Source organism: Nesoenas mayeri, assembly GCF_963082525.1.
Source record: "Nesoenas mayeri genome assembly, chromosome: 3".
In the NCBI taxonomy this organism is placed as follows: Eukaryota; Metazoa; Chordata; class Aves; order Columbiformes; family Columbidae; genus Nesoenas; species Nesoenas mayeri.
The window spans coordinates 120,222,434-120,235,432 of NC_137544.1; the positions used below are offsets into that span (position 1 = coordinate 120,222,434).

A 12,999-nucleotide genomic window follows, 5' to 3' on the forward strand; every position below is an offset into this window, starting at 1 on the left:
ATGGATAGTCTGTATTGTGAATTATTCTTTAGAGAAGTTATCCATTTAAATCCATTTCTATCAACACAGGAAGCCTGATGAGTATGTGCCAGAGATAAATGTAGCTCCTTTTCTCTATTTTCTTCATCTTTTAGTAGGTTTAGCATGGAAATACGCTTTGACAGCAGAAAATGTTCATACTGATAGATGCAGGAGGAGTTTGAAGTGTGCCATCTTGTACCAGCATTTCTAGAGTCTGCGTCATCACCAGCTTCAGATACTGACAATATTGCACTTCAGAATTTGCCCCATTTGATGCTGTAACTCGATTGTAAAGGCTGATGAAACAGTACGCTGGGGAAGGCCAAGGCTCCTTTCGTCCAGTATGCAGAGGTGCTTTTGATAATTTAATTGCCTCAATGTACTGCTCTGTCTGGTATTGCTTCAAATATTTAAAGCAAATTGGAGATTATCAGTTATTCTCCAGGGAAAGTCCTGATTTTATTTGAACTTCCACAGTAAAAGGACACTGCTGTATCAAATTTCTTTGTGAAACACATTTTGTACACGTTTATTTTCTTGTTAACAGTAAAGAATTGCAATGCTGCTTTATTATTTGAAATCTATCCAAAATTTCTCATACCAGTAATTATTGGAATATTTGGCAAAGAGCAAGAGTGAGCCTCAGTATTCCAATTATAGGGACTTTACAAAAAATATAACTTTATTGGGCAGGCAGCATTTATATGTAAATGTGAATACCATGCTACTGTAAGCTAAATCACAGAGTAACAGTCAATATTTATCATCCTTTGAGCTGTACACTTGCGTAGGTTTTTTCAAAAGTGCTTGTTTCAGCATTTCACTATACTTAACAAATACATTAGAACAATGATACATTTCGAATGAGGGTGCGTTATAATTCTGGACTTAATGGTTAAGTACCATCAAGGAGCAGATGGCAAGAGAGGACACAACTGGTTTGCAGTCTGCATAGATTTAAGCATGAAGCCATTAAGATATCACATTCCCATTTCTGATAGATTTTGGTCAATGAAAAATTAAAGGCACATAATCCCTGATTATATGAGGTCTCAATCTGTAATTCATGACACTGGTAGTATTTCAAAATTACGAAGTTTTCGCTGTAATCAGTAGTTTTAAACTAAGGCATTATTGGGATAGATGCTCATGTCTGTTTTTATGGCTATTGAAATTAATGTATCTTGTCATAAGTAGGTTGCTCTTAAATGTAAAACCGCTCAAGGGTATCTTTTACTGCTCTGCTTCCTATTGACTTTGCGCAGATTTGCCCTATTTTGCCAGGCTATTCGCCACTGAAGCAGTTGAGTAGCTCCACCTAATAAAAGGAGCAATTCAGAGTTCAGAGCGTGTATTGCCTTCAAAATGTTTCTAGTGTAACCGGCACAGTAGCCACTGGAATCTTGTGTTTTTAAAAAACTGTTCTTTAAAGCTACCTTTAACAAAGGTCTAGTTTAGAACTGCTTCATTTTCAACATTATTTCATTTGCATCTTGTTGAATTGCCAGCAGCGTGTACCAGTTCGTTTCAGTGGTATTGGACCAAACATATTCTAATGAGCAGAATTGTTTAGTATGAATAAAAATGTAATTATTAGAAAAATTTCTTGGTCATAAAAATTGAACAATTCAACATGTGGATACAAGTAATGTATTAAAATCTGTAATAAATTGGTTGTCAAAAAATGTAAACTAATTTCAAGATATGTGCTCTTGAAAGCAATACAGATATTTGGCAATTTAAGTTTAGAATTTTATCCTTCTGTATGAAAAATGTTTGCAGATTATATTTCATTAGCTTTTTCTGTTAGTTATTTCAAAACGCTTTAGAAGAAAATCAGTATGTCTGTTAGTGGATTGGACCAATCTGACAAAATACAGTTATACAAACAACATAGAGTGGAAAATGTGTCACTAACATCAGGCTGTGTTAGTTCCTCTTTGAGAGGAGCAAGTTAAGACATCAGTATTTAGGAAGATGGACTGTATTGACTAAATAAAGATTATTTGAAATGGTATTTTGCGGATTAAAGAGGCCGCTGAGCTTCAGAGCTCGAGGCTTGGAGAGAATGAGTTATTGATATTGAGAATGAAGGTGTGTTTGGTCTTGGAAACCATGGCTCTCCTGCCTAATGGCAGTTCATGGCGTGAGCAGTGGGCTGCCAGGCCTGGTCTTGGCTCTTCAATGTGCTTTGCCAGTCAAAGCTCACAGTTCAAGCTTAGTCTGAAAACTAGAAATCAGTGACCGAAGATGAAGGAACGCTGGTAGGTACAAACACTGCAGGATTCTTCTACCAAGCAGCCTCTAATTTAGATGTTTCAGTCATTTAGACATTTTGGGTCATTCCTGTAGGTAGCCTATTGGTATTCTGTGTTTACACAGTATACTCATTTAATGGCATAGTGTGGTTAGAAACATTTAAATTGCTGTAGTGCAGAGGTAAAGTCCTGTTTGCATTGGAAGGTATTCAGAGCAAGATTTCACTCCAGGAAGAGTTAGAATCAATTCTTTATCAGTAAAAGTCATCCTAGTCATTGCTAATGTGTTGATTGGGAGCGCCAAAGACAACCTACCTCCCTCCTTTGAAGAATAATGACCCAATACGACAATCTTTACCAAAAAGTGACAAAATCAAATTAATACAACCTCCTACTAGTAAGAGAGAGTTATTGAGGGTACATGTTTAATTGTATTAAAAATGATTTGTGGAGACTAGTAGTAATAATACTGATGTATAAGTAACTTAAATTTGTCAAGCCTCAAGACCAAGAAGTTAAGCTTCTTGGTACCTGTAGCGATAGTCTTTAGGAAAAAAACTAAGATTACAGAAATAAATGTATTCTGTGCACTTGTTGTCCTGAGCCTGACGTTTTAAATTGTTGGTATTTCTGCAGTAGCAGAGGCTCATATAACGGGACTATTTGTTCCCGTTCCAGAGCACACCTGGGGCTTTCCCAGCAAAATTCACAGCCTCACTGAACTGGTGCCTGCAGCTGATGCCAAAAAACCCCTACGAAACCCCAAACCAAACACAAACAAGCAGTTGAATGCTTTCTGTTTTGAGTTACAGGAATGAATCACTTTGACCCAAACCAGCATAAAGCCTGGAAGTTCCATAAAATGTACGGAATATGTGTCTGCCATTCATTTGGTCTAGATAGAGGAAGATATTCACCACATTAAAGTAATTATTATACGTATATGAATTATTGTAAGAATTTGTATCTATTATGTATATGGGGAGGAGGATACCTGGGTGAATGGGTGGAAGTAAAGGAATATTACTTTGCTTTCAGCAGTAGTGTACATTACAATTAACAAAGTCTTTTATTCGTGTCAGCGTTAAGCTTGACACAAGACTAATAGAATAGAATTTCTCGTTATCTTTGTTAATGCATAATTTGGCAGAGTTGATCCATACACTGTTGGATTTCTAAGGATTAAGATGGAAAAAATGAAGCAAGCATGATTTGCTGTAGCATCTGCTAAAGCGTTCTAAAAATGCTCAGTTAGTGTCTGTTAGTGCATTATTTGAGAGGTGTGAATTATTTGTGCTGTAAGCAGAAATGCTGGTAGTTGGGATGGAAGTCCAGGAATGGGTATAATGACACCCTGTGGTCCCTGATCTTGCCCAGATGTTCTGACTTCTGATTTCAAAAATGGATATTAATGTAATGAAATAAACCAGAGATGCAGCACACGTGCTTTGGGTTTTATGCGAGTCCCAATAATGAAATATTGTACTGCAAAACATGAAGGTGACGGTGGGGGGGAACTAGGAACTTTATCCCAAGAAATCTTGGGCTGTAATTGCCCTTTTTGTTCTTCTTTTCCCTTCTGCACACAGAGCCCTTTGGCATTCTTTCTGCTGCTGTTCAGGAGTTTGTTGTTTGTGTTCATTTCCCATTTGTTTTATTGGGATAGTAACATTTTGTCTTAGAAGTGTATCAAGATTTCTGTTTATGTACCATTCTGAAGACATAGTGCTGTTTTTTGTTGTTACAAGATCTGTCTAAATTCTCTAGTACAACTTTGGAAACGATAAGGTGTAAAGCCTGAGCTTCTATGACATTTGTGTTTGGAATTGTTGTGGTTACACACTGATTTTGGTGTCGATACTAAAATAAGAGCTGTTCCAATATCCGGGAAGCTCCAGTGCTGTGTTTTGGGTGCTCCAAAGGGAGAGTCATCCACAATGTGCAGCTGTAGAAATGCTGCTGAGGAGGATCAAAAAGCCTCGAGATAATCCCATAGTCATCAAGATTAAAGATGAAGATTAAGGGCCCAAATCGAACGTAGAAACAGGAGACTTCGGCTGATCTCTGCATGCCAGCGGGTCAGCAGGATTTATCCTGGATTTTCTCTTCTGATTTTAACAAATGTGAATGAATTCAGTTTGGAAAGGAGTCCAGTTCTGCACAGCTGCAAAGCACAATCAGTTTGAGCCCATGTAGTTCCTTTTGCAGCTACAGGTTGGCTGAATTAGTAAATCCAAGGTAACATCTTAGTCCACTACAATATTCAGGTCATTTTCGAGTGTAATCCTTTGCCTGTGTTGAATTCCGAAGCTACAAAACTTCACATGGGCCATCTCATGAATTCTGCGAGCCTTTGACAGGCTGTTGTGGGAGAGTTGCAGTGGTTCTGCATTCTTTTCCTTGAAAAATCACAATGAATGGTTGTCACGCTGTCTTGTATGCAGTTAATAACTTGTTATGTTACGAGGTATTGAAAAAGGGTGACTCATCTGCATTTCCTCAGATCCTTCCTACTTTGTGAAGGAAAAAGGGATTGGTTTCCTCTCTGAAGCCAATGTAATCCAGACAAAAATCTGGTAGTATATGAGTACATGATAAAAACTCCCACTAATAATCCCTTTGTTGACAAACTTCAGTCATCTGTAAATAAATTAAAACTAATTTCATGTGTATTAGCGTGGTGGATTTCCTATTCCTCATTGTTTGAAAAGTTAAAACTTACATTCTGGATTTGTGCCTCATGATAAAACAGCATCCTACAGTTTTTGAGTGTATAGACGCTGGTTAATGTAGCCGCTCTGCATTCTGCTCTTTGTAACGATCTGCATCAGTGAGAAGGGTTCCTGGTGTCTCGGTGTGTGCTGGAATATTTAGGTTATAGCCGTGCTCTGCTTTCTGTATCGTGTCAGGGATGGGGCTGCTGGGGGGAACGCGGGGCCGCAGAAACTTGCTCGTTATATTGATTCTCCAGTAATTGCAATGGTGCTCCCTGTTACATGTTGTATTAATAGGCAAAAAGGGTGCTAATCTGGCTGGCTGCGTCACAGCCAGATGTTTTAAGTTATTTATTTCTGCCTTTGGCAGTCACTTCCACAACTCCTTATTTGCTTGTGGAGGGAGAAAAAAGGCGTGATAACCAAGACAAGAGGTTGTTGTGCTGGCACATTAACTGTATCATTTGTTATACAGAAAGATTAATGTTCAGTGTGTTTAATTTATTCTCTTTTTTTTTTCAGTAATCTAAAATCTGCCAATCAGAGGATAAACAAAAAAGTCAACAATGACGCATCATTAAGGATTCAAAATTTGTCTATTTTGGTGAAACAAATAAAAACTTACTATCAGGTCAGTAGTTGTTTCTTATATTATGTTTTGCCTAGAATTGTTTCTAAGTGTTCTTTTATAGTAATGCCTTGAAGGGCAACAATTTGCAGCAGGTAGGAGAACTGAGCACCCTACAAGTTCTGCTGGGCTTTGGAAATTAAAACCATTGAGATTCCATCACTCCTATGGGTGCTCTGTCAGTCCCATTTGACACAGTGTATGAGTCTTTAATAAAATAAATGCTGGTGAACTCCACAAGTTTGTATGAGCAAGGCAGAACTTTGTCAATAGGCTTAGTTTATTTTTGCAGGTTAAACAACAGTTAAAGGAAAGATGTGAATTTTGGGAGACACAGGTTCCAGTTTCACATTTTTAATAGCAGCAGTCATTTCAAAAGCACCAAGCTTGCTCATGATGTTAACAGCGTCTGACAGAAGAGGTGGTAGACGGCTCTGAAAAGGTGGAGGTGGTGTAAGAAAAAAGATGATAATGTCACTAATCCGTAGAGAACACATTTCTTGGTTACCTCTGCTTGTACTCTGCTTCACAGTAAGAAGAGCTTTATAATAGCATCATGAAATTATTTGAGCTATTATTTAAAAACCAAACCCACAAAACTACCAAGTCCCTAGTTTTTAAAGTATGTGATTGTCTTTCGTAGTAGCTATAAATACTCATTGCATTATTTATCTTTTATCTGTTCTTTATTAATTTAAAAATTCCTGTGGTACACTTCAGTTTTTAAAAAATTCTGTTTGAAAATTAACTTTGTCAATATCTTAGAAGTACAAAAGTTATGATTGCTTGAAATTCATTGTATTTGCATAGATCAAGGTATTTTCTACCTCCTTATAATTTGTCTTTAACACGTGCAATGAGAGTACCTGCTTTTCAATCTATTATCGGTCAGTTTGATATATTGATTTTTTAATGTCCCCTATCAGCTGGTGGGAGCTCTCGAGCACAGCTATAGCTAAGAATTTCCACAGGTGGTTTTCAAGTCATGTCATTTTTCAAATGTGACATAAAATTAGTTAACTTACGTTAAGTTCTTAACTTACAACATGGCACATGTGCCTCTGGGATGTAAAGCGGTGATGGTCTGGAATACATTGCTTTAGAGTGTGAACATTTTCTGTGTTAGTGAATCCAACACTGATGAGAAACAAAAAGCTGGACTCCAGAGCTGCCCGTGTGGCATCTGCTGGGAATAACATCTGGGAAAGGAGGGAGATGATTCTGCTCTGCAGAATTAGGCTCTGTCTAGACTGGGGATTTGACCTGATTACAGCCCTCAGTGCCCGCCAGAACTGTCCATTGATACCGTCTATAGGATGGACGGGCGGACAAAGCTGCTGCTTGAGGCCGGGGACTGACCAACTCCAGCCCCGCCTCATCATGCTAATGGGATTTTGGACCTTTGTATTCAGGATTGTACCAGCATAACTACAGCACAAACCCTGTAATTTTCACATCCATGTTTTGGCAAGGCCACCAGAGACTATGGACAAGAACTAGAGGAAATTGATCTTTTGTGGTAGAAATGCAACTTAGAGCAAATAAAATAAGCGTCTCTCAATAAGCTAGTCAGAGAAACATGAACACTCGTAATTTAAGAGAGTTTTGCTGCATTCTGAGACACAGGATCTAGTTGGCTTAAGATCCATTGCCACGAGAGGATTTTACTATGGTGACATGATCTTGCAAACCAATCAAACAAGGCTTTGGTAGAAGTAATGCATATTTGTAAGATTTTTTTTAATTAGTGTCCAAATAATTTAGTGTTGAACATGTATATATTGAGACTTGACAATTTTTAAGCTGCTGATGTGATCCTAATTTCTTTTTAGTGGTGATTAGTATTTGATATTTGCTTTTGTTCAATCCGTATGGTTTAAATGATATTTTAATTAACTTTCATAGGAGAATTTGCAGCAGTTGATCATGATGTCTTTGCCAAATGTATTAATAATCGGCAAAAATCCTTTTTCTGGTAAGTTTATTTTTAACTAAGATGAAAATTTACATTGGTGTAATAATTTGTATTATTTCACTGGAAATATAATTCATATGGGATTGAGCGTTTCAACAGAAGATTGTGTAAATACTTCTAGCAAGTAAGTGGTTTCTTAATGATGAATAACAGAGTTTTTGTTTGCACCAACGGTCCACACTTCATAAAAACGTGTTGTATCCAACCTCAGCATTGCCTGTTACTGGGCTTTATACTGAAACGAAGCACATTTCCCAGCAACCAGTGAGACACTGATACAACAAAACATAAGTTTCATGTATTCCCAGCTACTGTGCTTTCAACTTTCTCTACCTAAGCCACCCCTGAGAAAACTGGCAGTTCAGTGCATCTCACTCAACCCAGCTCCTAATCTGTGTTTTTCCTTCCCCAAACTCTCCCGCTTCTCTCGCATCGTTACCTGAAAAATATTGCAGTTACCTTGGTGCTTTCTCCTGGAACTGATACTGTCTTCTCCATGCTCCCACCTTCTCTGCTTCCAGCTCTGAGAGTTGCAATTTTCAGACCAAGAACATTAGCCCGTGTGGACCCAGCTGAGTACCCACAGCCGCTCGGGGATCTCTGCAGCGTGCTCTCAATCCCAGGAGCAGCGAGCAGCCACACCTGGCCTGCACGGAGCCACTGGGGACTGGGCACACTGTATTAACTTGGCTCTAATGTGTCCCGGGTGTTCTCCTTCTGATGTTGTAGCGCCTCAGCAGAGAGGTTAGGAACTCCTCTAACAGGCTGTGTAGCTTCCCCTGGCTTTTCCATTTATTTAAATGTCTTCTATGCCATGCTTCCGTGTACGTGAGACAAGATTTTTCTCATGCGCAAGAAGGATCATCTGTGTTACCTCGCTTTTCAATTTCAGGGTTCATAATGTCGATACTTGCCATATCCCATCCGCATATATCTCATTTATGTAGGTATTTTGATATATTTTTAAAATTTTTATTTTCTGCTTTTGAATATTGCTGCTTTTGCTTCTGAGGTCACAGCCTTTTAAGTTTGTATATGTGCAGATGCTGTAATCTGTCATATGCACCAAGACGCGTGAATGTGGTCTCTTTTCCAAAAGAACAGAATCCATTGTGCTTTTATATTTTGATTCCAGACTTTCTTAAGGTTTTTGAAATGCTCCATGGATATGCCTAGAGACCAAACTTAAAGGAAAAACAGAATAACAAAAAAGGCAGCTTGTAGTACTGGTTGTGTAGTGACTTCTTAAAAAATTCTCTTCAAGATACTGAGACAAAATATATCTTAACAATATTGTGTAGTAGAAGATGAAATGTTATTTCAAGTGCACTATTGAAACCCACCAAGATAATTTCGTATTGAGTTGTATACACAAACCCCTGTGCTTTAGTCATCGATGAGAAAGCTGCTTCCTGTTCCGGGACCTCAGCTCAGGCTGTGGAGCTTTTGTGGTCTGGCAAGCGGAACCTCTGGTGGTGTTTGTGTTGTTCTCCTCTGGGGATGTTATTGGATTTGTGTGAGAAAACACAGATCTTACTGTAGCATAGCCCATATTAAAAAAAATTGTGATGTGCGACATTATTCTTGAAGACGTTTCAGATTCCTGCTTGATTTCATCATGGAGTTTGATCCAAATCAGAAGACAGAGCTGTTCTTGTGGGTTCCATCCGAAACCTTTCCTCTTAGGAAGTTAAGACTGTTCTTGCTGTGTCGACTTGAAGAGGAACTCATGCCTATCGGGTTTTTTTTCCTTTGGTGTGCAAGCATGGTGAAATCAAACCTTGGTGACCTTTAGAGAAGCTTGTTATGCGAGTCTGGTTGCACCAAGACAAGCCTCCGTAGTACAAGTTGATTTTCTGATCAAGCAGTTAGGATTTGGTTCACTAAAGCTTAGGCTGTAGCTGTGATTTTTGTCACAGGAACGTCTCCCATTTTTTCCCCTTTGCAATACTTGGTGCTTAAGGAACTCAGTGGAGAAATACCAGAAGACAACAAATCACAGCAGCCAAGGGCAGATAAGATCTCAGGAAGAGAACCGTGTTTGACTGTATCAGAGGCAGTTGGCTTATCAAGGGAAATGCAGATAGAGCGCTGGATTTGAGCTTTGGTAAAAAAGGGGTCATCAGACTTTATTAAGGAACATTTCAGTGGAGCTAATTGGCAGGAAGCCAGTTGGAGGAGAAAGCTGGAGAAGAGCTACAGGCTGTGATTGTAAATGCTCAGTTAAATTACAGGGGAAAAGGAAAAAGGAGATAATGATGAGGCACATATTCTTTAACGGGGGAAGAGGGAAGATTAAAACCAGTTGATATTTCTGAGGGTGGAGGCTACAGAGATCTGACAGCCAGGGCTAAGGGGGCGTGCGGGGAAGGTCAGAGGATGGGCTGGGGTAGGGACAAAGCTCAAGCAGCAGGTTGGGGGTGTGGAAGAGAATGATCTGTTTCCGTATGGGTGATGCAGAAAAAGGAAGAAAAACCCATCAGCTGGTTGGTCGCAGTGGGAAGCGGCAGGATTTTGCCACGTTCCTTCAGGGAATGTGTTGGAGAGACACGGACACCATCTTCAGGTTGGCTTTGAAGAGCCAGTCAGGAGGTGCTGAAGCTGTGTGCAAATGAGCATCCCAAGAGGAGTTCACGGCTTGCTTTGAAAAATAAAGTGATGAATTAATTGGGATAAGTGAATGTAGGATATGTGGTACTGGGATGGATTCCTTCGGTTACAATAGTCTGGTTAACCTGTATTGATGAAGACAGGCAGCCAGGTGGAATTCCTCTTGTGCAGCTGAAGTAGCTGCTTCTGGTGAAATATCTTCATTGGCGGTTTCAGTTTCTATGTAAAAGACTTCACAGCTCGAGTCTTTGAGCTGCAAATCTGTAGAAATGATTTAAAATCTCCCATTTGAGTTCATGTTTTCCGCAATGGATCTACCTGACAAACCTCTTTGGAAAAATGGAAATGTTACATGCTAATTTGGATTATACATATCTCCGTCTAAAAGCAGCAGATTGAGTCAATGTTAGAAAAAGGTTCTTTACTTAATATTCTGATGTACAGAGACCTCGTAAAGCCGTGGGGAAGGCTTGACTCTGCTGAACACTAGAAAAAATCAGTAAGAATTATGTATCCTTTCAGGTTTTTTCCTGATTCCTTTTTCATTTCCTCTTTTGATCAAGATTATCTCACATCTGCAGCTTTTTGAGAAGGATTTTGCATTTGCCTCCCTTACAAAATACTGTAGTGGATCAAATCAAAGGACAATTTGATTATGAGGTGCCAGTGAGTGGTTACATCTTTCTTACGTGAGGTTTCATCCAAAATAAGCTGCTTTGCCCAACGGAGATGCAAACTGGCGATTCAGAAGGAAGATTCTAGCTGGATTTTCTTCTAGATGCTTGTAATCATCCTGTGATCATTGGAGGTTGTCTGTGATTACTCGCTCCTTTAAACAAAGGGCCTTGAGTAAGTTAGGCCAGGCTCAGCAAGGCCTGCGCCTACCTGAGCACCTGCTGGCTGCGTTGTGGTGATTTTGGACCGAGACTGTGTTGATGGCAGAGCACAGGTTTGCAGAATAAAGGTCAAATTTCTCACCAGCACCAGCGTTATTATTTTTGACAGCGTAGCTTTTGTCTGGTTCACTAACAATGAAATAAACCATTGGCTGAAATCCAGGGTATCTTGCAGAAAGGACGCTATTAGGACCCTTTTATTCCTCAAGAGCTCGGTGGATAGTGTTTTCTGTTGCAGTAAAGCAAAATTATATATGACCATTTAGAGTTTCATTCCAACTAACATCAGCTATTTTGCCATCCTTCAAGTGTTTGCTTCTGGCATTTATATTCTAGATGTAGTATGTATTTAGTAGCAGGACGAGGACATTTTGAATGTAAAAAGTAAGATACATCTTTATTAATCTGTAAACAGAGTTCTTTAACTTAAGCTTCTTTAGGAGATTAAGCAGCCTAGGGCCAGATTTGGATATTCATTTTGGTTTTTAGATGTGCAGATGAATATCTAATCTAGCTTTACGAAATAATTTAAAGGAATTTGTCACCTAGAACTTACAGCTTGGAGGTGGCAAATCATTTCAGCATTTGGTAAATATCTTGAAATACTTGAAATTACACTTGAAAACGTGATTGTAGGTCCCCAAAGCTCTTGAAAATGTCGCTTATAAGTTTTGCTTTATGAGGAGCTGAAATGGTATTTTTTTCAATAGCAACTATTATGGATATTAAAGTACTTGTTAGTGCTGAAAGTTGGCAGTTCAAAGGACTAAGTTGAAAGCTGGGAAGATGGGCTTTTCTGCATCTTTTGTTTCCTAAACTAAGTTAACATAAATGATGTGAAAGCAATGAGAAAACCTGCTGCTGCCTGCGGGGTAGGGGAAGAAACTCAAATGACCTTTTTACACCTACCATTATTTTGTTCTTGTTTTCTTCTTAGAGCCAGGTACTGAAGAAATTAAAAAACTCCTGCTGCTTTTACTTGGTTGTGCGGTTCAGGTAGGTTTCCTATATGTTGATATGTGTATGAAAAGGTTTAAGTGCTACCCATCTCTTTTCTTACTGTTTTAATACCTGAGGTGGTATATGACTCGGACCTTCCTTCCTCTGGTGGTACTATTGCATTCCTTGAAAATCTGGATATTCCCACAGTGAAAACGGCTGTAATTTTATACCTCTTACATTTTATTCTATGAATATAGCAAAGTGTGTATGTAGGATTTCTAATACTTTATATACTGTAATATTGTTAATTCCCCTGATTGTGTAATGAGAGGACAAAAATGATAAAGTGCTGAAGAAGTATCTTCTTATCTTCCCCCTTTTCAATAGCCATTTTATCTTGATTGTTTTATTAGTGTTGGAAGTTATAATTACTGTAACATGGCATAAACCAAGTGTTTATTGGTCAACACAATTATGCATAATAATTCAGCAATATGATCATTGTGATTTCAGATTTAACCTTTTTAGCTATTAATACAAAGGAAGGATGGAAATACTTGCAATGTTTTATATACATATGTATATTAAATAGATATCTTTATTTTTAGTGTCAGAAAAAAGAAGAATTTATAGAAAGAATCCAAGGTCTGGATTTCGATACAAGAGCAGCTGTTGCAGCCCATATTCAAGAGGTACGTAGTTATTTTTTGGCAGTGGAATATTTTATTGTAAGAAGATGAATTGTATTTGTTCAAAAGCAAGTAAAGCAAATACATGATTTGTGTATCTATTGTTTGTAGTAAGAAAAAATGCCATTATTTTTTAGCTTGATTCACAAAAAGATTTCATGATCAAGCTCTTTTGGGTTACGTTGTTGAAACAGTACCAGGGGGCAAGTATGTTGCTCCAAGAATGTCTTAGAATTACAGCAAACTTAGTGACATTTTCATATGCA

The 12,999-nt window shown here is 38.5% G+C and overlaps 1 protein-coding gene across 3 annotated transcripts in view; it reads left to right on the forward strand.

Moving 5' to 3' along the window:
- CCDC88A (coiled-coil domain containing 88A) overlaps window positions 1–12,999 on the forward strand; it is a gene marked incomplete at its 3' end in the record, with an annotated part of 56,958 nt that overhangs the window by 10,886 nt on the left and 33,073 nt on the right. For all 3 annotated transcript variants that reach the window (XM_080341928.1, XM_080341930.1, XM_080341929.1), the window contains exons 3-6: window positions 5,516–5,624; window positions 7,527–7,596; window positions 12,040–12,098; window positions 12,653–12,736. In XM_080341928.1, coding sequence (XP_080198054.1) covers window positions 5,516–5,624; window positions 7,527–7,596; window positions 12,040–12,098; window positions 12,653–12,736 — 322 coding nt within the window. The remainder of the gene's footprint in view (window positions 1–5,515; window positions 5,625–7,526; window positions 7,597–12,039; window positions 12,099–12,652; window positions 12,737–12,999) is intronic.